The sequence below is a fragment of the Myotis myotis genome, unplaced genomic scaffold (assembly GCF_014108235.1).
Source record: "Myotis myotis isolate mMyoMyo1 unplaced genomic scaffold, mMyoMyo1.p scaffold_m19_p_2, whole genome shotgun sequence".
NCBI lineage: Eukaryota > Metazoa > Chordata > Mammalia > Chiroptera > Vespertilionidae > Myotis > Myotis myotis.
In genome coordinates, this window is record NW_023416324.1 from 151,655,764 (window position 1) to 151,681,590 (window position 25,827).

The window sequence follows — 25,827 nt, forward strand, 5'->3', positions numbered from 1 at the left end:
AGAAGAGTTTTTTTTTTAATTATTCCTTCATATTCAAACTTCACAAACAGTGTGAACTTGTACAATACCTCGGAAAGTGAAACTTACAAAAAAAGTGCTGGTAACATTTAAAAAAAACAACAAAAACCCCAAAAAACAAACATCATTCTTAGCAACATCAATTACTCTTCCACACAAAACAGAAACCTTGTAAAATTTATTTTCGTATTTTTAAGGCGTAATACTTCCGTATAAAGTATATGCAAGAGATAAAACTTCACAGTATTCCAAAATGTCACAATAATAATATAATAGTATAATGAAGCGCTACAGTTAATTTTTCTTTTTTTGAATGTTTTTTTTTCCTGTTTAAATAACAAATACAAGTCACAGGTAAATATACGTGAGAAAAATACGAGGCTAATATTAAATGGCAGGTAAGGATACTGTCACTGTAAGAAAAAACTGGCAGGATGTGTGTATTTAGTCTATATTTTAAAGCACTTGATAGAAAAGGCGTATGCAAGGTTTTTGAAAAACAATTTTGTTTGTTTGATAACTGACAACAATTTAAGAGTATAATGAAGAAAAAAAAAAGGAACAAACTCCCTCTCAAAACGATTGACCTGCTCATCCCACACCACGTATATACGGATGGATGGATGTGTGTTTGTGTGTCCATGGGTTCGTAAGGTACACAGATTGATACAAGCAGTGTTCCATGCCCACCTGCCAAGATAGGAGGCTAGTGTCTCTGCAGTCATTGAGCCCCGGTTCCTCTTGGGAAGTTATTCTTTTAATTTAAAGCTCTCTTTTTCCTTGCCCTTCCCTCTTTCCAAACTCTTCCCCAATTCCCAGGTCTTCAGTCTGAAAAGACAATCTGGTGAAAAAAGTTGCCCTCCCCTCGAAATTCACTGGGAAATAGAAACTGCATAAACAGTGACACCCACACAGACATTGAAAATACCACTTGGATGAATGGATATGTTTATGCATGTGTGTGTGTGCGCGCGCGCACATGTGTACAGTAGCAATTGCAGAAAAGGGACCATATTCCTTTCCATATGAAGATACAATGTGATAAGAAACATTTCTGTGCAGGAAATAGGGTCTCTTCGCATCTTATCACAACACTGTGGCGGGAACATCAGGAAATGGGTTCACCTTTCAGCAGTCACCACAGTAAACTTCATTGAGAACACACCTGCCCAGACGTCCCGTCTGTGCACATGTGAGTGTTAACAGCTAGCCATTCAGCCAACAGGTAACAGAAAGACAGCAGATAGCAAAACACGTCAATAAGGTGCTCAAAGAAAAAAGTGGCACCCACTCCTCGAATGGATGGCCACAGTAAGGTGCTTCAAAAAAGTTTTTTTCTTTTTTCAGTTTTTATTTCATACATTAAGAGTACTGATTTGCACATGGTAGTTCTGAGCCAGGCCAATGGTTTTGATATTTCTGACATCTTCCATTGAAAAGGGCTTTCACTGTAGTTGATTTATTCAGTTTGTTGTGGGTCACTTGAGCTTAAAAATGTATTTAATAGCCAGAAACGGAAATCAAATCAATATGACTAAAAGAAATAACAGATGAAATGGTATAGAACATTACTGCATTCCCATTGGATCAAGATGGTCTCGCCCATTTTTCCTCTTTCACTAACACTGTTCCTTTTTTTCTTTGTTACAATCCATTCCTTGTGAACATACAGAAATGACCAAAGTCACTGCAAAGAGCTGTTTTTATTTTTTGTGATCTGTTGCAAGAGTCCAACCTTGTTTCCTCTGCTGCTGTTTGTGTAGCATCTGGATTTGTGATGAGCATCTGGATTGGTTGTGTGCATGTGTGTATATGTGCACACATACACACCTATACATGTATAATATATACACTGTATACATGGAGATACAGGAAGTGTGTATACATTTATACATCATATAGTGTATATTGTTTCAACTGGAGATAAACTGAACTGGGTTCCCACACTAGCACATGTTTATCTTTCCCCTGCTCCCTCTGTCTATTTTAAACAGGATGGAGCTTCCATTTATTTTTTTAAAGTGCATTTTCAATGCAGAATAACTGTAATTCACTGATTCCTTGGAAAACATTTTTGATGAGAAAAATATGACGGTTCTCAGCCCCAAGCAAGAGAAACTTGTGTTTGGTCGTGCCAGGGGCTGACGTGGCAGTGCCAGGCTTGAGCCTGAGTGATTACTGGGCATTCTGGACTCTGGGCACCTTAGCAGCAGCAGCACCTTTAGGAGAAGGCAGAGACAGAAGAGGGGGAAGGAAGGAAAGCTCAGATGAGGAAGGATGAGTCTGCGGGGTGTTCACGGTCAGAATTAACTTTGTACGGATTTGTGCAGTTCCTGCTTGGCTCCAGCTGAGAGATCCCATCGAGTCCCCTGCCCACCCACTGACACCAGCCTCCCCATGTGCCCACACGTTCAAGCATCGCCCATGCGTCCCCATTCCCAAGGCTGACTTCCTGTCAGTTCCCTATGGGTATGTGAGTGCCAGCACTGAGAAGGAATAAGGCACCAGAGAAATCAAAATGTTACAAAAGATGCAAAAACCCATTTCAAAGAGCCTCTCCCATGGTTCCATTAAAATATTGCATGTGATACCACTCATTTGTGTGACTTAAATGTGTCAAATGCGGTCTCTGAAAGGAACTTGAGGCCCTTCAGCACCAGAGATCTGTAGGAATGCACCCTTTGTCTAAACACACCCACGCCCCCCACGCCCACCCCACGCCACACACAAAGCACCAGATCGGGAGAGCAAGGCTGCTTGCCATTGCTTACCTCATTTTTGATAAAAATCAAAGAAGTCCATGAAATAGAATTTTCAGGAACTGCTCTGAGATCAAAAGGGTTTGGGCTGTCAGGTATCTAGTTATGTCACGTTCTCAATGTCCAAAGAGCCTCCCGAACATATTTGCATTCAATGTTTAGGGGGAATGTGCTAAAAAAATGTTACTTCTCAGATGATGCCCGCATACTCCAATAACACTTCAACCTCCCGTTTGTTTTTAAACACTGTAAAAAGGAAGAGATTCACCTACCTATAAAAGGAAAAAATGAAGGCACATGATTTTATTCGGTCCCAGAAAAATGGCATTTTGCAAGTTCGTGTGTGTGTGTGTGTGTGTGTGTGTGTGTGTGTGTGTGTGTGTGAATGCGAGCGCAGACACAGGACATGGGAGTCCAGGGCTGCGGGGGCAGTCGTCCAGAGGAAGCTGGGGAAGGAGAAGGAGGAGGAGGGCTCTGAGACAGAGAAGAAAGGAGAAAGGAGGGAAGGATGCCTCTCTTCAGCTTTCTGTCATTGACAGTCTCAAGATTTTGGCTGCTTTAAGGTCCAGAACGGAATTCATTTGTCTTGGTCTAGAAAGTGCCCCCAGTTACATATCTCCAGTTAATTATGATACAGCTTTTGGTGTCCCCCTTTTCCCTTCCCTCCAGCCAAATGATTTTTTTTTAAAAAATCACAGTTTTTAAAAATTATTTTTTCAATGTTGAAAAAATATGGAAAAGCTATTGAACAGCCTCAGGGCCCTCTGCCTCTCCACCCTCAGTGAGCAGATGGATGGCCCCACAGAACCCAAGAGGAGCGAGCAGGATCCTTGTGCAGGAGGGTCCCTCGCACCGTCTTCCCTGGGGCAGGCTGCCTTCCCAGCACCCACAGTCTTTCTTTCAGCAGAACCACTCTTCTCCCGCCCCATCCAGGGAATGTGGGCGCTGGAAAGGCAAAGCCACTCTGGAGAGCGATGGTAATAGGAGAGGGTCTGACAGGCTAGAAGCTCTCTCCTCAGGCACCGTAAGCAGCGTGCTCTCAGCAGCCTGGCCCCAGGACGGGAAAGCGTGGCTGCCCACTGAGAGGTTGCAGTCCCATTCACATTTACTTCATGAGACCTCAGCTTGCAGGCTCACTGCCTTGGTGCCTCTCTTGGCATCAGAGTTGGCCCCAGTTCCTGAAGAAGGCACTGGTCCAAGACAGAGAGGCAGGGGCAGCCGGCTGCATCACACAAAAAGGGCTACGGACAGTGGGATTTCAGAAACAAATTTAACTTTGGTTTTCTGACATATTCAAACCGTAAAAATTAAAGCAGGGCTTCAGAGGCTTCGATCATCTGACTGGTGGTATATTTTTTTCTCATTTGGCAAGGCTAAGGCGGGGGGAAGAGAAAAGGGTTCCCATAATTGGTCGAAGACACAGGGTGGTAAATGCTTCCACACTTAAACTCACAGTCCAGTGTTTTTGACATTTCATAAATAGCTTTTTTCTCTAAAAAAAGAATAAAACAAGAACAATCCCTTTACTTATCTGAAACAAAATAAACAGCAGTGGGTACAAACTTCTTCTTGTAACAATTACAAAAAACAACAATATAATCCCAACTTTTAACACGCATCTTGAATCAGTTATTTTTTTTTTTTAACCTCAAAACTGCAGCATATCCTTAAGGGCAAACTTTTCGATTAGTTTTTTTTTTTTTTTTTTTAAATAATGTCTTCACCAAAAAAACAGTCTTGTACCAATAAAATGCATTCAAAAATAGAAAATATTACACAACAAAAATATGTATCCTTCCTTTCCAAAAAAGATTCTTCACAAAAAAATGTAGAAAAAATTCCAACAATTTTTTTTCCTTTCCTAAACATTAACTTTCAGTCTAGGGCACAATTATTTATTGATTTAAATGTCTGTTTTTGCATAAAACATGGAAGATGCAAAACAATTACTGTATTAGGATTGTAAAGTTACATCCACTCCACCCCTACTCTAAAACAAAACAAAACCAGAAAAACCCAGCAAACATTGAATAAATGGTACAGCCAGTTGGCTAGGAAAACTATCTCTGCCTTTCCACTACTGTGCACATGTGTGGGCTAACGGCTCTGCTGGCACCTGGGACTGCTGAAGAAGCCAAATCAAGAGGTTGTTTAGCAATAGCTGATGTCCTATGAGTCACTTACAGTCTCCCATGTTGCCGGTCTATCTGCTGTAAATCCTCACGAAGAAAAGAATCACGTGAGGTAGCACATGGGCAGAGGACTAAGCTCTATCCACATGTATGGTACACACATCTCTATACAAGCCACTTTCTCAACCATATCATGTCTTTTTTCTTTCTTTCTCAAAATGGAGCTCGAGCATGGGATACAAGGTGATGAAGAGCTCCAGTGGTATGAGGAAGGCTGGGCGACTTCTTCCATAGTCGCCTCTCCTACATTTAACCTGGTTGGGCATTAACTGGAATAATGACAAGATCTCAAACCTCAAAGGAATGCTGTTTTTGTTTTATATTTTCAGCAATGTAGCTGAAGATGATGTATTTTTCTTATTTGATGGTATTTCTCTTTTGTGTGGTATTTCTCATTTTGTATGTGTATTCATTGTGTGTATAAATTGATTTTTTTCATAGCTTTTTTCCCCATTGCTTATTAGATTGCTGGTTTTTTCTTTGTGGCTTTTGTTTTGTTTTGTTTCTGATTTTTTAAACAGTTAAATGTGTCCAATTTTATTTCCAGTGCATTAAACAAATTTTAAATTAAAAGAAATAAAACTTTCCCCCCATCCTTCTAAAGAAAATGACTGATAAAAGTACAATATAATAAAATCAGGCATTTCCAAAAATAGCATGATGTGCAACCTCAATTATATAAAAGAAAAACAAACAGACAAACAAGAACTATAGAACATAAGAATGAAGGAGCCAAGACTATATAATCTCAACTATGGTATGATTGGCAAGCACTGGTTAAAAAATAGGTAAGGCTACTCTTCGATTTCTAACTCAACATAGTTAACCACTGCTCTTCTGTCTTTTCCTTCAATTCTTAATCTTTAACTCACTAGTTCTTTATATCTTTAAAATGGACAAATTTGTTTTTGTATTTTTGGTCTACAGTAGAATTACATATTAATAATATAATAAAAAAGTATTTCATGAACAGGTTGGTACTGCATCCATATGGGGGAAATAGAAAAAAGTACTCAAATAGACATAGCAAATGTACTCTAGCCTTATAAAAATAACCACAAATATAATAGAAATTATAATCAGGGCAACCGATTAAACTGAAAATATAGAAAGATATATTTTGGATCATACAAACTCCTGACAAGCTATGCCCTAGAATTGCAGCCTCCAAACCTTTCCCATGATTTCCACCTTTCCATAGGACCACTCAAAATTCAAACGGAAATGGAAACAAAACAAAAATAAAGTGGACAGGTGGTTGAACCAGCCAGAGCTTCCATGTTATCTTAGCTGACTGGCCAAGACCAGGTGGACAGCATCTGAGAAACTGGTAGGCCACAGGGGAGCGGCTGATGGTGTCTGTTTTTAATTTTGGAGGAGTTCCCAGCCCACTGATAAAGAGAGAAACCAAGGAACCAAATAATTCTTTTGGTAACATAAAATACATGGGATGAGACATAATTCCGATAGAGAGCACATGGCAGTGAGATGGGAAAGAGGAGAGTTGCAATAGGCAAACTTTGGGCACCACCTCCACCTCCATTTGTTTTCTTCAACACATTGTTTTCTTTCTCTTTCTGAGCATCCTTTAGGATTAACTACAGGCACCAATGTCCTCTGAGCAAACATTTGTCATCTCAGCTCTCAATATGACACCTATGCTTTCTGGCCTTCCAAAGGGCTAGGTGGCTCTGGAGGGTCCCACCCCCACGTCCCGGGCCTTGAGGAGGCAGAGAAGAGATGCAAAGCTGTAGTGACCATTCCCACCTGACGGTAAATGCACACCGAGGTTCCAGTGTAGGAAAATGAATATGAAGGAAAAGAATTGGTAAGAGTTGAGCTCGGTAATCAACAAGTATGAAGTTTTTCTTTCAGAAAAAAAGGAAGAAGAAAAAGAAATGGCATCAGTCAGAAAATACTGCTTTTGGTTTCTTTTCACTTCAAACCAGCCTTGGTTTTTCTCTCATTCACTTGCTCCAGTTTAAAGTAGAGTTTAGAATCTAGTGCAAATATCATCAAATCACAGCATTCCAGGAGCAATATCCTATCCCTTCATCCCAAGTGAACACTATCCCTTCAGATCTCCTCCGAAGACCAGGGGGCAATGATCCAGAAAAGTGTAACTGAACAAATTATTGACATGGTACTCACTGCAACAAGAAAGGCACTATCACAACAGCTCAGCCTAAGCACGGCCCTTGTCATGGGCCTAGACATTTTCAACCACTCTGGTTACCATGGTGAAACCCAGCCTGCGGCTTTTTCAATACTCTAATTCATTGCCCATATCTGACTCCCCCACTGGCTACCGCTGTTGGCTCTGGCCACACAGAGAACTGATCTGCTCTGTGTCCATGTGACCCCACATTTTACCAATGACCCTTGCTTGGTTCTGAAATGATTGAGCTCATTCTCTTCCATGGAAGTTTCTTTCTCTCCACCAGTCTCCAGGTCATGACTCATATAAAGACTAGTTTACAGTGTCAGGTACTATTGTTTAGTATTTTCCTATTTCTTAAACCTCTGACCAAACCCTAAGTCTTAAAGATAGTTCAGCAGCTCCTCTAAGAACAAATCTTCTGTAAATATCACTGTGAACAGAATGAAAACCACAGTGTCATCCCTTGACCACCAAGGCATATCTCTTGAGCGCCTTGCATTTTGTCTTAGAGAGAGGAGGTCAGGCTCTAGAGATTAAAATCTTTGGTGACAAAACTGCAGTGGGTATGTGAGTGTCAAGGAAGAAGGTGTTTTCCCAAAGCCTCCAGAGAAGTATCCTAGGTCAGTCAATGTGGATATATTTTAAAAGGTCAATTATTTCTTTCTATCACTTTGGTTTGGTGCAATCAATGTCCGTTTGGTGCCCACCCAGCATACATCTCTAAGTACCTGTAAAGAACTCTGAATTTAGAGATTCTTATTTAAAATGGAAATAATGCTTTAGGTACTTAAGGGTTTGGTTATGTTAGTTCTGAAAGCTCTAAATAGAGTTTTTCTGGCTAGCAAGGCTGACAGCTTCCTTAATTTTTTAAATCTTGGAATAGTAGACTTGGATGAATCCTAAGGAGGAGAGAGAGATAGGTGTCAATGTGGCAATCTTAGGACAGAGAGTATTCCAAATAATATCCCTCTATATGGTAATGTTCAGAGAAATCCAGCACTAGCCATTTAGATGGGTTGTGATCCTTTCTCACTGAACCAGAACCTTCAAAGCTGTCACTTTGGATCTGAGAAGACTTCAGCATCTTCACTATTGCTTGTGGTGTAAGATTCTTTTATTAATAGACACTATAGAGCCATAAACTCTAATTCCATGTAAGATTAAACAAGGTAATAAAAGAAAATCCAATTAAAAATTGAAAAAAACCCAGTAACTTCAAAACTAAACTTTTAGGCACTGTTAAGGTCTTCTGCTTAATAAAGGACCGTCTACGACAGAGAAGTTAGTAAGTAGGTTTTGTTTTGTCCTCCAACCCTTCCTCCAGTGTCAAAGTGGGCCTAGCACGTTTCAAAATAATTCTTTCACCTCATGGTTCTCAGTGGTTATTGCACTGTTCCCTTACTGTCATCACACCCATGGCCTCCCTCTTTGGTTAGCCTGATCTAGGTTTCACCCATGGATGGAAAAGCATGTCCCGGCTGGAAATCTCTCTCTAGCATGAAAATGGTTGTGTGTTTTTTGAAAGGGGGCACTGCCCTCTGTGGCACGGAAATGTGCATCAGCCTCCGTGGTGCAGGTCAGAGCAAGGGTGTTCACAGCACCTTGGTTGGCTTCACCATTGCAACTCTTACTGAAAGCTTAGTTGGAGATGACATTGGCCAAACATCGTAAGTTCACGACACTAAGCCAACTTCCTTATGATATGAAAACAGATCCTATCCACATGGCAGTTTCTAAGCCCGATTAAGGACTGGCATTCTACAGATTTTCACCAAACCTGCTACCACCAAGCACGATGAAAATAACCCTCTATTTTTGTGATGCTTCTAGTTTCATAACTTTTTTCTTTCTTTGTCATACCTCACACACTCTCTCCCAGCACAAGTAAATACATTTCAGTAGTGCAATGCAGTGCAGTCATATTTAGTGCAAAGAAAAAAAAAGCCCTATTATAAACCCAAGCTCAACCCTACACAGCTCTACAAAGGTTACCAGTGCCACAAAGTGGGAAATTCAGTCTCTGCCTCACACTTCAGTGAGTCATCTCTTTTGTTGCCTCTGTTTGTTTCAGCTCAAGGGAGAGAAACAATTCACATGCACCTATGTATTATTCTGTAAAATGTTAAGCCAATCAGCAGGAAACAAAGGGTAATAGTGGAGTGGAAACCAGGGTAGTATTTAGAAGAGGGGAATGACTACTTAATGCAAAGGTCAGTAGTGGTTTTTATTGAATGGTTTTCATGATGTCAAATGGCTCTGATGCTAAAGGGAGTGGGTACAGGAAAAGATAAAGCTTTCCTGTTTCTCAAAACAGGTCCTAGATTTAACAGTGATGAGCTCTTGTTTCTGAATAGTGCAATCAGCTACTCCCCAGGGCTGCAGACAGCAGCGCCTTACCTCACAGAAACAGGGACACGAGGAACTCGCGCTTCCTTACACTGACCACCATCTCCCTCGCCGCATTCTTCTCTTATTTTTTCTGAATATTCACTATTTTTTTTTCTGAATACACACAAAATACAGATCTAAATACACATACACATAAAATCTCAAGGCCCCTCTCAGGATGATAGGTTGAAAATTGATACAAATAGCTCAATGGCACACTCACACAAAAAGTCTTGCTACTAAATATAAAAGTGAATTATTAAGAGTCTGCATTGTACCTCTTATTGTATTATTCTGTAAGAGAAAACATTCATAGTAGGATATCTAATGGGGTGCACTTCTTGCTTGGTATTATTCTGGCATTAGTTTGGGATATGACAGTATTGAGCGATTCTGGAGAAATGCTTGGCATTTGATAATCCTCAGGAATAAGCCTTTCAGTGTGTCTGGGTCCCCACTCTCCAAATGTAAATCTGCTTCTCTGCTTGTACCCACACATGCACGCTGAAGTCTCAGGAGAATCACCATTAGTTCAGAATAGATTACAGAAACAAGGGTGTGTGGCATAGTGGGTTTGATACACTCAAATTACTTTAAAACATAAAGTTAGATTTTCTCGAGTCCATCAACTCTTTGCCTTCGTTTGCCTTTGACTCTGAAGAGCACAATTCTTTCAAGAATAGTGCAAAAATCAAAGTTAATATTAAGATATAAAAAAGTTAGCCTTCATTCATATCTTAATAGGCTCCTCAGCAGAGCTGAGGTTCAAATCAGTGGGACTACGGAAGGAGTGTCCGTGCTGACAATGCCCTAGGGTCTAGGGTCTAGAGACCATTTTCTTCTACCAAGTGACACACAGATGGTTCCAAATCAAAGTTTGTCCCAAGGGGAGCAGGAGCAGAGTAACCAGCCTTATGAACTCCTGGCAGTGCACACCCACAGAGCACCTTAGACTATGTCTAAATCTGGAACTAAATTTGAACCATTATTTTATTTTCAGTCATCTCTCTGCATATGCCCTCGAGAGCAGGTTAGATCTCAGAGCAGTCACAGGTGTCTACAACGTCTCTAGAGGGGTTTGATAGTATTAAGACTTAAATGACAAAGAAGTGAGGTTATCTTACCAAGTCTTGGGACTGTAATGGTGAGAGATGGGCAAGGGTGGCAAAGGGTGGGTGGTGCTGACTTTCTGGTAACCCTGAGAATCAGCTTTAGGATCTAGAACTGTCTCAGATTTGCCCCATCAATTGTCCTATTTCCCTCTTGCTTTTCCTCTGTTCACTTAATTGCGATTATTTTAAAGAGTGAGCTAAGGATGCAAATTATAGCACAAACGGCAGGTCATAAAAAGGCTGTCAGGCTATCTGTAAATTGGATTGAGTTGAAAGCAGTATGCTTTCAAATGAAACACAACAATTTCCTTTAAAAAAAGTTTCTAGTTTGGCTTCTCCTTCTCGTGTGGCGGTGGGTCTGGGTGGTGAGGTATGGGCCCTGCAGCCCATTTCCCTGTGACCACCACCCCCAGCACTGGGTGAGGAGATGAGAAACAGTGGAGAAGTGGATGTTTCTCCATTGAAGACCTCGGGAGCACATATAGGTTTGAAATGAACAGAAAAGAAATCTGAACAATTTTAGAAATCGATAGATCAATGGATTTTAGCTTTTTAGTAGCATCCTTTCTGTTTCTTTTCCTTTTCTGGGTATTCATCACTAGATAGCGGTAAGAAATACCCAAAGAGAATTTTCATTAAAATAACTTATTCCCAGCTGCATTTCTAAAATATGAGGGGACAATAAGGATTTACAGTATAAAATACATGGCTTTCACCTGCAATCAACTCCTATTCTTTGGCCCAAGACCTATCAGTTTAGGTTAAATGGGGCTTCTTTCTCAGGGAATAGTTGCAACTATTCTATCCTCAAGGTGCAGAGACAACTTCTCTCACAAGGCTCTCAAGTGCTGCTAGAAAAGAAAGAGAAGGTTTTCGTAGAGAAAGACTCCTTGCTGGCAGACGGGAGGCTTTTCATTCTCAGAGGGAAAGGAGGTGGCAGGGCCTGCAGGTATCTGACTGCTGCCTATGCCATCAGGTTGAAGAATCAAAATCTTTTACTATCTTGAGAAGAAAGAGATAAAGGGAAACAAATAAATTAACAAACAAGCTTTATGGAAATACACATCCCTCCAGTTTCAGGTTTCTAAAGAAATAATAATTATGCTTCTTCAATCAAGGTTTATAGATAGCAGGCAACTGTTTTAATGTGTACAAGTATCATCCCTTGGCTTGACTACGTTAGTTTCACTTTCTTTGAAGGAACTGCATCTGTCACACGTGCCCTAAAGTCCAGTGCAGAAAACAAACTGGTTTGCTACCAGCCTCAATCTCAGAACATTTCCTAAGCTATACTGGTAAATACTAAAACTACAGATCTGTAAAATGAGATGCAGACTTTCTGAAACGCACTGTGGTAGGGTTCGGGGAAGGAAGCAAGCTGTTAATGGGGGAAGACAGAAAGAAATCCCTTCCTGTCCTCCCAAATACATTTTATAATGTTTCTGACCATGACTTTGCTGCATTAGACACTGTGAGGGCTATTGGTGCTCCTGGCAGGGGTCAGCTTAGAAAAGCAGGAGGCTTGTAAGCAGTAAGAGATCCACACCCTGGAGTCTCTAGAATATGAAACAGAATTTAGCCATTACTCTACTCTAGAGACTAATGCAGATTGTGGCGAGAAACCCCGGTGTCAGGGTTGGAACTCTTCTTGGGGGACTAGAGGGAACAATGCCAAGAAGGCCTCCTGGAGAAACCTTTCTCATTACCTGGACCACCTGGAACCTATCAGAACCAGATCCCCTCCTACTCTACATTATATTTTAAATGATAGTATTTAGGATGCTAGAAGCCAGTGCTTGGGGAGATGAGCACTTTAGATGCAGAGTACTTTAAAAAAAGATGCTGGGGTCAGAATGGACAAAAGAAGAGAAGAAGAGAGGACCTGTTGGGAGAACATGCCAAGTAAAGACCATGGTCCTCAGCTCCATACATTCTAGCTTTAGGAAAGGTTGGTTTCCTACTGGATTTGCGATTTGGGAAAGCTTCTGAACCTTCTCATTATTGCATTGCTCTCTGTGGTGTGAGCTGATGTTACGCACTGGTTTGATTAGGAAAAATGCTGAGTTAACCCTCAAGTCCAATTAAACTCCATTTCTGATATTAAATGTTGATTCTGTTTGTCAATGGGTAAAACAAGGAATGAATGCACACCCCTGTGCACTAAAAACCAGGTAACACTTTAAATGCTTCAGAATTTGTCTTCATAAGAGAGGAGAGGCAACGTAGCATCATGGGAAGAGTGTTGGACTGGGAGTCAGGAAGCACCGTGTTGGAGCTGCTAAGATCGCATTCTAAACATCCTGTACAGGGGCAGATCCAGAGCAGCATCAGTCCTTTGGGCAATGCTCCAGCGACCAGGCAACTGTAACTCACTGAAATGAGATCTAGTACGATGACCAAATTATATGGTGAATGTTTAGGAACTGGGGAGTGTATTACATGGTCCTTCAAGTATCTAGTAAGCCTTATTTTATTTAAACATATATTAAGTTTATGTTTAAAAACAGATACTTTAGAAACTTTTTGAATCTTTTAATTTCTTAGTAAATTACTGCTTAAAACTCTAAATTAACAGTTATGATTCTCCAAAAGATAACAAATGACAAAAATTCTTCCTGATTGTCTCCTACAATGTGTTTGAATGGCAGTGGCTTTACTCGTTTTAGAAGAGCTCATTTAAGGCTTGAGCAGTTGCCAAAATTATTTTGAAATGTCACCCCCTTTCCTTGATTTCTGTAAATCTAGTATCTGGTAATATGTCACTTGGCAGGTATTGAAATAGTTAACATTTTTTCCCCTCCCTCAGAGATATAGTCTACTCATATCAGGAATTTGAACACTGTGGTATTTAAAGAAAAAAACAACACACCAGAAAATATTTTTCTCTTTATCATTGGCCAAATGTGAAGGTGAGAGGAATTAATGACCTCAGCTAGTGCAGATGACATTTAAAACTGTGAGTCAGGTCCTCCCACTCTCCAAAGAATATTGATAACTTTTAGAATGAGAAGGTGCAGTGTACACTTGGTTCACTCTGCCTGCCAGTCTCAAGTGGATGAGCTCATGTCAATGCTCTTTAAACACCTACAGCTTAAAGAAGGACATTCACAATGGGTTTGGGAAAAGGAAGGGAAATGGGCACTCAGGGGTCTAATTATTAGAGTTCCTGGGGTGGTAATAATATGAAGAGGTAATTTAAAGGAGTTTTAAAGAGAACCAAGAACTAAAGAGAAAGGGTGAGGAAAATAATAAAGTTGATATAATTTGGGTGTTATGTGATCATTGGAAAAGGAACAGCTTCCCTAACTCTTAATTTACAATAACGTTTGTCTAGTAGAAATATATTTAGTTGAAAAATTTGGAGAGGCAGATGAATAATTTTGCTATTAGACTCAATGTTAGCCCTTCAAAGTGGTTAGAGTAGGTAGATCCTTAATGATACCAGGCTTCAGAAGCAGAGGGCATGGAGGGGAGCCTGGATAAAAGGGTGGGGGCGTACTTGTTGGAGGGGCACAGCAGAGCGGGATGGGATTTGAAAATAAAAACATATCGGGGAAGATGAAAGGAAGAAATTGGTGTTATTCACACTGAAAAAAAGCCTCACTATTGGTCCAGGGTGGGAAGGGCTTTCACACTGAGTACTGTGAACAGCTGTTTTTATTTTGTCCTGAATATAGAATGGAGAGAGTGAGGCTGGTTTCAGGCACCCAGGATGGATGTAAAGTTTATCCAACTGTGGAGTTTTCTAGGCATTGGATTAAATAGCTGTGGGAAGCTGAAGAAGCTCTTTTTTCTGAAAATAATATTTGACAATATTTCTTGCTAGGAAGACTGGATGCCTGATTTCTGAAGTTTCCACGATGGCCTGGTTAAATTAGAAGGAACCAAGTCCCCATCTCAACAGACAAATGGAAATACTGAGGGCCAGGTACCCAAGAGCCACCATTTATTTTATTGATTCTGCAGACTAAAAAAATTACATAAAACTTTCTGAGTTCTACTTCTATTAGCCTCTGTCATGAAAAGTTCTTCAAACTCAGGTTTTATTTTTTTAAAAATCTCCTAGGGAAATGAATATTCTACTGCCAAGCTGCCTTCAGGGAAGCATTAAAGACTAGTTAGAACTGCAAGCATACTGAAAACAGGAAGCTGTCAGTACAGAACCAATCTTAAAAATCAATGTTTGAAAACAGAGCCAGAAAAACTAGGCATTTTACTGCCTGATGCTTTTCAGATGAGCAGCCCTTTGAAACGCAGCCTGTAATTGTTGGTCAGGTCACATGGAGGGTAAGCAGGTGCTTGGTCATATTTTTAAAAGCAAATACAGGCAGTGACAGTCCTAGAGGGGAAAATCACAGATACATTCATATGCACTTTCTTTTGTTCTTTAGATATTGAGAGAGTCAGCGAAACAAGATCACTTATACTATGAACCTCTTTGTATCAGCCACACCAAACATTTTTTTTTTTTTTACAAAAAGTTTTCACTTTCCTACATTTGCTAAGTCTGAGCTTAAAAAAATTCTAAAAACCTGTAAAGACAATACTGAAGCTGATAATATAAAATGCAAACTACAGCAGTAATGATTATTATGAAATGCACCAGATTAACTGCGGCAGGTTGGTGATGGGTGATAAATGCAAAGAAATAATATTTCAATCAACTCATGATCATAGGCAGATTCAAAAGTTAAAATGAATATAATGTAATATATATTTCAATATAGAGTTGTTATATATAATGTGTATGTTCTAGCTTTCAGAAATACTGCAATGTAGTGTACTGTACTTAAGTAAGCATACTTTAATAGTAACTCATATTCTTCCACAAAGTCACTAGTACTGTTAATTAAAAAAAACACACCTTTTTTTCCAGTAAAAAGAAATAACTATGGTTACAGTCACAGACTTATTTTGGATAAAGAAAGACAATATACATTTAAAAAACAGTAACAATGAAAAGATTGCAACCATAAGTAGTAGCCTTACTTAATGGGGGAGGGGAAAGTCACCAAAATAGAAGAGGAAAGAAAATGTCCTCTGAATTCTGTAAATTAGCAGAAATAATCTACATGTCATAAAAAATAATAAACTACCTATAAAAGAGGGACATGGGAGTAAGGAAATTGAATCTGTTTCCAGGCCACCTTCAAAATCAGCTCTGAGAGCCAGGCCCATTTACTCAGAACAGTTCCTACTTGAATGTCCGAGACAGGCAAGAGCCATCAATTCTTACCAAAAATTATTTCCCCCGAGAGTCCATTGGTTTGCTAGGCATGGTAAACAAGCCACTCCTGGAAAGACTTCGGCAAAGGCCACACTGGTGTCAGGAGACACAGTTGATGGTGTCCTGCAGATGCAGACAGGATTAGGAAGCTTTAGTTTGGGAGTAAAACTTACAACTGGCTGGGTGTTTGTGTGCACACACTGGGTTGCAGAGGAAAAACCTGGAATGGCTTAGGCCAAGCTTGTATGGGCCTTGCCTGCATGGCCTCTGTGCTCCTTCCTCCCAGGCCTAGGCAGGTGCCCCAGACGGCTGCTCCCTCTCGTCTCCTCACCAGTTGAGTACTTCTGTTCTACCTTCTTCTGGAGAAAAACAGCCTGTCACTGTGGGTTTGCTGTGGATCCAACAAGCTGCCTTGTTTCTACCAACTCTGAAACGCTACAAAAAGCAAGAGTGGGCAGGTGACTGCTTCCTGGGAAGGGAGCCACAAGTCTGGAGCGCAACGGTGAGGAGAAGCAACTGAATCTATACACAGGACCTACTGCTGTGTGTGCTCGGTGGGAGACACATACACTCTCCCAGACTACAAGTATACACACAAACACACACGTTCACACACACATCAGTAAATCCCACAGAAGTGCAGAGGTGGTTAAGTGCACTCTCCTGCTCCACACAAGTACCTTCAAGTTTTCAGGGAAGGGGTTCTAGAAATGACTGATGGGCAGGGCTCCTGCAGAATGACATGACCCAAAGCCTCACCACAGACAGCGGTCGGCACTGATACACCTGACTAAGGCAGCTGAGCAGAAGCAGACATGTGAGACTTTTGACTGACTAGAAGTTCCAGAACCCATCTTGTCGTCGGGGAATATGAATTTGGAACACTTTTGTGCTGAGAGCATCCCATGCTGGGTGTGTACATGCATAATGTACACTTATTTGCACATTTTGGATAGCAGCTGACATGCTGGTTGGGTTAAGTCCCTTTCATTACTAGAATCTACATATAAATTGCACTGATATTTCTGGGCAGTAACGAACTTCTGTTGCAACAGTAGTAGAAACAGATGTCTACTATGAGGTAAAAGAAATATTTTTTTTTTTTGTATCTTGGGTGTATCAGGATTTCATTGAGGCATTTTGAACAAAGGAAACCTCTGAATTTGAAAGAGGGCTAGTAGGGACTTTTTTTTACCCTAATTAGGTATCTCAAAACTAGGACTCCCATGATTGTGGCTAGATTTTCCCTATGATCTCAGATTAGGCTCCTTCATTGAAGACTTGAAAGTTGTGAGTTTGCATTTAACAAAGAACCGTCAGATAAACCAGATGCTCACTAAAACTGAGAAAAAAACAAGAGGAAATATTTTGTTGAGATTGTTCTCCGTTAAGAAAATGATTAAAAATGGAATCCCAGACACCTGTGATCCTGTCTTATGCAATTCACTAGTTAGATAAGAAGATGTCTATTTCACACCTGGCCCAGATCTAAGTCACAGAAATAGGATAGGAAATAGCAGCTGCTTCTTGAGTAGCCAGTTCTGGACAAGTTTGTTGCCTCCCCCCAAACATAGTCTTCAGTCAGAAACATTTTTGTGATAATGCAACTATTAAAAACCAAGAACTGTCCATGTCTCCGCACCCTTCCAATCTCTCTCTCTTTTGTCCTCTCCCCTGGGCTTTCTGATTTAAGGCAATAATTCTTTACTACAAGTGGCTTCTTGTGAAAATACCTTAGCCGAGGTCACTTTAGATTAGATTTTAGTCTGAAAGTATTCAGTTTATGGAACAGCAGGCTGGACCTGAAGAAACCCTGGAATCCAGGTGTTTCAGTCAGTGGTGTGAAAAGATGATGTTTCTGGTTTCAACCCGGTTCTGAAAAAGAACCTGTGCCATTTTCTGGGATCTGTTAATGTACACCACTGACCACAATGGATTCAGTGTCCAAGGAGAAAAAGTATTCAGAGGCTTAGAGAAATCTTTGGAGTATTTTGGTCAGGCTAATCATCTTAATTCCTAGTGCTAGAAATGATGCTTTGGTTAGTAATTTCCACAGTCTATGTTTGCTGGGTTACCACAGCTTCTCCTCCTGGGGAGACTTAAGCTGGTTCAGAAATGGCAGCTCTACACAGAGAGCCCTTGGGAATATGAAGATATTCTTTCTCTAAAGCAAGGGCGCATCTGTGTCCCTTTTCTGCCTTCATATGAAGCCTGAGCACCAGGATAGAGATTGCTTTTGAAAGTTTATTCCATGTCATTGTATTTCCTGGGCACCTAAGAGAACAGCCCTTTTCTTCGTGAAAACAGAGAGAGAAAGAGTTGTCGCCATCCCAGCTGGGAAGTTGTGTGTAGCCCCAGAACCCCGGTGGCCTGGTCGGCTCAAGCACTCTCCTCAGGCACTGCAGACTGGAGGCACTGGGTTGCTTTGCTTTTTCTATGGAGTAGGGAGTCTATTGAAATGCTAGTGCGCCCTTCCTTTTGTTTGTCACCAAGTCACATGGTTCTGTCTTCAGTGTCCTATTTTTCTTTTTTTAAATTTCTTTTTCTGGGGGACAAAATTAGCCATTTAAATAAAGTTCTTTCCTAGTGAATAAAGAGGGTTCTTGGAGCCAGAAATCACTCAAAAGAAAGTCTTTGACCCTACCCATGGAAAGGCCCAGAGATTTCTCTAAATACCTCTTGCCAAACTTCCTCATGTTGTGATTGGATGTTTTTTGGTTTTGCATTATTGGGTGCTGAATACACTTTGAAATCCTTTTGTTCTCTTCCCTAGGGCTTCCATTACTCAGGACTTCAACTCATTCCTAAATTAAAGAATTCTTTCAGGAGATTTCTTTTAAGAGTCATGTCACAACAGAAAGGGCACTCTCCCATTCTCCTCAATCCCGAGGGCATCTCAGGTTGTGTCTGCTCTTACGTTGCACCTTCGTTGTGTTTCTTTTTGCTGCAGCAGTACACTGGCTGTAGCAGAGGCAGATGGTTTATCTAATACCTTTGCTGTAGACTCACATATCCTTTGCTCCCAGGCCCAGCTCATTAAATAACATCTACAACAACAGAGGAAGGCTCCAGAATGGGCACGTCTAGTGTGAAGCCTGGCCAGATCTATTTCATTGCCCCCTTTTCTAAGGGCAACAGGTGTTAGGGGCATTATGGGAGCCACACTAGGAAGCAACATGAACCTTTATTATGTTCTCTTGGGGATCTGAGGGATTTTTAAGGAGCACACCTCATTCTGAACTTCTGTGCTGAGGAAAAACACTGTTTTGGGGCATAGACTGGGCACATGCTGCTGGTGTGCTTGTAGGGTGAAAGTACTAGTACATGTAGCTCAAGTCATTAGGACTACGTGAAACAAACCCACCCAGAGGAAACCTTTTCTCCGTTCACATCAGAATGCCCAAACTCTAACTGCTCACAGGCTGGGAACGGGATTTCTTGGTCCTTGTAGAATATTGGGGCAATATGAAATAAAACCTCTATGAGTCCTAAACAAAGCAAATACAGTCATTCTTTCTAATTTCAGGAGCTATCATGACCTCCAAGATGCCCAGGAAGAAGGGATGGCCAGCAGCTAGAACATAAGCAGGAAACTATCCACCAGTTTCTCATGGCACAAACAGATTCAGAGCATTGGAAATTTGGGGGAGAGAAAGTCTTATTAAGAGCTAAAGTTTATAACTCAATTAAAATATATAGTAAAAAACATTTTTGATATAGTTTTATTTCAGTTTTTTTGTTTTTTTGTGTTTTTTCTGACCTGGCTTATTTCTCAATCATATCCAGGTGTTCCAATTCCTTCCTTTTTAGGGCCGTATTCTACACATTTGGGGTCTTGGGGATAAAAATATTGGCATTTAATAGGGGGAAATTGTCCACTATGCTGAGATGCTACCAAGTTTTTAGTGCCTGGAAATTTTATTCTTCATAAACTTTATCTAAATGCTTTGGGAAACATTTATTTTTGACATTTTTCTTACCCTTGTTCAGCTGACCCAGTTTTAAAATCATAAATTGCTAAAAAATATTATTTTCCATACCAGTTCTTGTACTCATCCCATACTTATTCTAAGAGGTGTTAAATCTGGAACATTTGCTTCTGTTTTATCTATTTATTCCCCCCTGGCTACTGAAAAAAATTTTCCTTGCACTTATAGCATCCTAGCATGAAGTTCTAAATGCAAGAAGATTGTTGGATTTGAAGTCACAAAATAAAAGGATTCATGTTCATCCTCTATTCTCAAAGCAAAATATGTTTCCCTATTTCCTAAGATGTTTGTGAATATTTAAAAGTAAAGATTGATAATCTGGATGCATCTCTATCCTTTTGAAAGAGGTATGACTCGCTTACTTTCTAAAATGCAGGTCAGTTTGGAAAGCAGCCCTTTCAGAGGCTAGAACACGCGGCAATGGCCCCACAGCAAGCTCATTGCTCCTCCAGGTTAGATTGTCCCCTCCAGCCCAGCCTCTTCCTCTCTCCAGAGAACAGTCTGTCAATGACTTTAGGCTGCGAGATGTTTGAAAGGAATAGACACACATGATGACAAACAGAAAAAGTCTACTGCTATGCAAACCTGGATGGTCCCTGCTGTCCTAATGATAACATCACCTCACCAAAAAATCTTTAGGGATCCTCTGACATTGTTAAAAAAAGACATACTTCCTTTGAAGGAAAGTAATGAATATTAGGTTTTCAAGCCCAACTGGAATTTCCCCCCTACATGTTCTATAACTAAAGGTGGATTCTAACCCAATTGCTTAGCTTTTCACATGGCAAATTAGCATTACGGCAAATGGGTCTCCTTTGAATTTGAGAAGCAGATAGCTAAATCTGTGGCCCATAATGGCATCCACATTCAACTTTTCTGAAGGTATTATGAATTCTGTCTACTCTGCTAAGGTTTAAATAAATAAGGACACTATTTTAAAAGCTACTGTCAAATAATTGAGAACATTTTAATGGGACTTTTGGCTTTTATTTATAACGTATACTAAGCAATACGTAATTTCCCTCTGGATTAAAAAATCTTTCTTAATGTCAATTTTTTCTTTCTTATTTTGTGGGTTGAATGACTTGTTTTTCAAAATATCAAAACAATTTCATGACAGGGTTAGTTAACTAATGCTCCCCCTGTTGGTTTTAAGTGGAAATATGAGAATCTTACACACTGCTATTTTAAAAAGCCAAGTTTTCAAGAGAAAAATGGACTTTTTCTTAGTTAAAATCTGTTCTCTACTAACTTTTAAAACACGTCAATTTGGACACACAGTTCTTGGCAGTACTCCTCTTAGAAATCATGATGGGTGATATGCAACAGTCAATTAACCATCCAAGTCTACATTAAAACTTCTAGCAAAATATTTACTGAATTAAGGACACAGGAACAAATCACACTCACATATACTCCAGCTGCACTAACCCTACTAAACATCACCAAGAACTTATGGAAAAGATCTCATTTAACCAAAAGTCTAAAATATATATGGGTAAAACCAATTTAGTCATTACAGAGCTATTTCCCTTGGAAGACTTCTCCTTTGCTGCACAGTTTTTGAAAATAAGTTGCTAAAAGAAAAATCGGTTAAATGAAAAGTAATTTTGAAACTAAAATAATCTATTTTTTTTTCTCTTTCACAATTCTAGTTTGGTGTTTCTGCTTTGTTTAAAGTTTTAATTTTCCCCCTTAAGTGTGTTAAAAATATGCCCAGCAATGCAACCACCTTTGGCATTTTTGTTAGGTTTAAGAATTCCTACAGTTGGGTTGGAATCCCCTCAGGACACTGTCTATAGATAGAAAAATCCCTATTATAATACCTTGATCAGGACCGAAGAGAGAAATCCCAATTAGGAAGAGAGAGTGGCACCTAGGATGATGCAATGGATTGGTGGCCTTTGAATGATGGATATTGGCATCTGGAAAGTGTGTTACTTTCTTGAAAACCTTTCCAAAAAGCAAGAGTTAATAAATCAGATAGAGAACGATCATCTTACTTTGCCCTCTCAACCACAGTGGAAATAGTCGGAAGGTAACATCTGAAAAGAAGAAAGTAATTTTGGCATCAAGGCTTCCTGCTCTGTCACAGGCTCTGCTATCACTGCTCTCTGTAGATGTGAAGGGTGAGGAGCTACTGCAGTTCTGTAAGCTCCTCCCCCAGGCTGACCACAAAGGGAAAGAAGCCATTTGTCAAGACCTCTAATCTACTAGTGTTTCATCAAAGAAAACAGTAAAGTCCATGGAAATTCTAGAATCATTCAATCTCAATAAACTTTTAGAGAACCAAGAAATCTGTTTCTGAAAGTTAAAGTCCCTCCCATGAAAAAGAACAGAATTCTAAATGGATCAGTTGGAAAAAAAATCAGTGGAGCAACCTAAGCTTGCTAAAAGTCAAAGAACTACATATCAAAATACAAAGCAGCAGTTCAAATTACAGCAGGGATGGGCGGCCACAGAGGCCCTCATCAACCCAGGCAACACTTACAATAATAAAAATTAAGAAAAATTAAAAAAAATATGAAGAAAATATCCTTCCTCTCTTTCAAATATAACTTTAATTGCCTTTTATTCTTTCTATCTGGAAGCAGTATCGCTAACCTTAACAGTCTTGACTTACCAAAAAATATATATATGTGTGTGAAATAAAATAAAAGAGAAGGGATTGGTGGCAGTGTATGCAAAACCAAAATGGAAAAAAAATTACTTTTAACAATCTCACTTTTTTTTGTTTTTTTTTTACACAAATACTGTTGTAAATATATTAAAAAAATCAGCATTCTATCTGGTAAACGTCACTTTTGCCCCTCTATAAAATTTTGAATTAAAAAAGCCTCAAGAACTTTTTATTATTCCCCCCACCCTCCATTTCTCTTTCTCTTCCACAAGAATATATCCTGACACTTTTTTTTGTTTTTTTTTTTTGCAAAGATTGTTGGAAATAATCCTTCTCTTGTACCTAGAAACATAGGTGCAAACCTCTGATATCTTTGTTTTATCTGCATTCCTGCCTTTCATGAAAGTCCCTCTTGATTGTGCTGAGGCTGTGGCTCAGCAAAGACACTGAATAAATACGATAGCCACTGTTGCTTGATGCTTGTCCAAGTCTTCCTGGCTTCTGCTGAAAGGGGGGGGGGGCATGGAGGAGGTGGGCTGGGGTGTGTGGGCCCAAGCGGAATCTGGGGGAGAAGCCTGCCATTCCCCTTTCCCACATCACCAAACCCACTGCCCCTTCCCACCTCCACAGCCCTTTTATGAAATCAGACAACATGGTAGGTGGAAAACAGCAGGGCCTTTCCTCTGGGTTTTCAACCAGAAGTGATATTCCACAGTTTTAACTGGTTACTGTGAAGTCCAAGTGGCCAGAATTGTGAAAATGTCCACTGAAACACTGCAAGCGGTGTACTTAAAGACAGTCGGCCTTTTAGATTTCGGTATATATTTTTGTAGTGCTCTTCACAAGTGAAAAAAAAAATTTTTTTTTTAATTTTTTAAAAAAGATTTTTTTTGTAAAGAAGGGTTGTATTTAGAGGCCAGTAGCTAGAGATCCAACCAGTGGACCCCTTGAAGCACTACCAGGCCTTAAGGCCACCATCCGAGGGAGGCCGGGAAAACTATTATTCACCCGAGCCTCCGGAAATGTAATGTACCAGCAGGCAAAAAACAGTTCTTCATGTAGTACAAAACGAAACGAAACAAAAACAAAAACAAGAAAGTAAAAATGAAACCAAAACATTTCTTAAATTCTAGTGCCATAGCTTTTTTTTGTTGTTGTTTGTTTTTTGTTGTTTTGTTCATAAGAAAGAGAGAAAGATATTACTTATCCGTCAGACACATGCATCCTCATGTGGTCGTTGAACTGCTCGATTTGGTCAAACTTTGCTGGACAGACGGAGCAGACGTAGGTGGTCCCCTCCGTGCAGGCCACCACACCTGGGGGGCCAGCGCGGGCTCCCGGGGCTGTGCCTGTGGGAGGGGTCCCGTTACTGGCACTGTGCAGGGCCACATGTCGCTCCAGGAGGGTCTTGTGGGAGAACTTCTTTTTGCAGATGTAGCACTCATAGGACTTCTCCCCCCGGTGGAGGCGCATGTGCACATTGAGCGAGCTCTTCTGGGTGAAGCGCTTGTTGCAGATGCTGCACTGGTATGCCCTCACTCCTGTGTGTGTCACCATGTGCTTGATAAGGTAATCCTTTAAGGAGAAGGAGCGCCAACAGATGCTGCATTGGTGGGGCTTCTCACCTGTTGAGGTGGGAAAAGACAGCAGGCAGGACAGAGCGAGACATAGCAAGGGAGGGAGAAAGAGACAGAAAAACAAGACAACAAAAAACAAAAACAAAAAAATTAAAAAAATAGTCTGATTCATTAATGGATCCCTCTTGATTGGAAAGATCCAGTCCTTCCTGGCCTCTTGTGTGCTGAGAAACCTTGCTTTAAGGTGATGCCAGGGAAGTCTAGAGTTTTCTGTTTCCCTGTGTCAGAAATGGCTTTCTTGGAAAGCTCTAAGACATTCCCCACTAAAAGTCTTCCAAGGCCATCCTGTGGAGAAAAGGAAGGGCTACTTTAAGGGGGTAATTTTCAGTGTCACCATTAGGGGATTTATATGTGTTTCCCATTAACATTATCAAAAAATATACGAACTAAGAGAGAGGGAAGATCTTTGGAGACATGGGGTTCTCTACAATCTTTGGGAACTAAGCAAAGTGATCACGTAGCTCACCTCTCCATTTCCAGTATTCTACTCAGTAAACACGCTCGTGCCTTGATTTTAGGCCTGGTAAACACTGGCCAACATAGGAATAAGTCATTTTAAAGAGCTACACTTTCAAGTTTATCTAGTTTAGATGGAAAGCTTCCTAAAACACAACTTAAGAGTTAATTGGCTCTTCTGTCTTGACTTCACTGAACTGCAGATAGGCCTCATCTGGTATGGAGGTTGGGTAGGTGGTGAAAAACACGATGCTCTCAAATGGTCCTGCTCCAATCCAGGCCCCAACATATGGCCCATCACTCTGACAAACCTCCCAATGCCTCTGAGGTACACAGTCCTACTTACCTCACTGTGCTGGTGTTGACATAAAAAAACACACACCACACATGTGAAATCACTTTGCAGACCACCAAGAGTGGTATGGGAATACTTGCATGGTATTCTTATTACAGCACTACCCTCCCTCTCTCCACTGCCCATTAAATGTTTCCATATGCTTTTTGTGAACTCTTGGGTCAATTTTAAAAATAGTTCTCCCCTTTACTCTCAGTCTGTTGGCTGGAACTCTTTCCCCTTAGTTTACTGCTTTGGTTTGCTGTTGACTTAAGAAACCAAACTATTGAGCATGTTAAAAACAGTAAGATAAGTATGAGTATTGCCAATGAATGGCCACATGAGGTGTTCTGATCTAAGTAAAGTCCATAGACCTGTGACATCTCTTTGGATAAATAGGGACTTGTTTTTCTTGTTAGTACTGTTCGTTCTCAGCTCTGCTCTTAACAGGTGAGATGAACTACATTACGGTGTTTCCATCTCCCACATCATTTCTGATTGTCCACCTCAATCGAGCCTAAAGACCCCAAAGCCTTTGAAGTTCTTAAAGGTAATATTTCAACATCTGGACAATGCATCAAGGTAGGGAATCTATGTCTTAAATTTGAGTTAACTTCAATTAAAATTTTCACCTCTGTGTTTCCATTTCCCCCCATTATGTGTCATAGCAATAATGGCGATGAAAACACTCACCATGTATTGGGTGCTTAATATGTGCCAGACTCAGTGTTGGTGCTTTACGCTCATGATCTGTTTTATGAAAGTTTATCCTACCAGACAGCTTCTTCATTGTGTTTGTAAGCATAAAAGGATATGTTTCAAAGCACACGATTGTAAGAAATGGCTGTTTTGTTCAGGAATTACTCCACAAATTTCTTAATTTCATGGACCTTTGCACTCTTTTTCCTTTACTTATTCACTAACATTTTGGCCT

General features: G+C 40.3%; 1 protein-coding gene across 14 annotated transcripts in view; it reads right to left on the reverse strand.

Annotated features, from left to right (window-relative positions):
• ZBTB20 (zinc finger and BTB domain containing 20) overlaps positions 1-25,827 on the reverse strand; it is an 892,970-nt gene continuing 867,143 nt past the window's right edge. For all 14 annotated transcript variants that reach the window (XM_036352745.1, XM_036352742.1, XM_036352755.1 and 11 more), the window contains one exon: positions 1-24,091. In XM_036352745.1, coding sequence (XP_036208638.1) covers positions 23,670-24,091 — 422 coding nt within the window. In that variant the 3' untranslated portion in view covers positions 1-23,669. The remainder of the gene's footprint in view (positions 24,092-25,827) is intronic.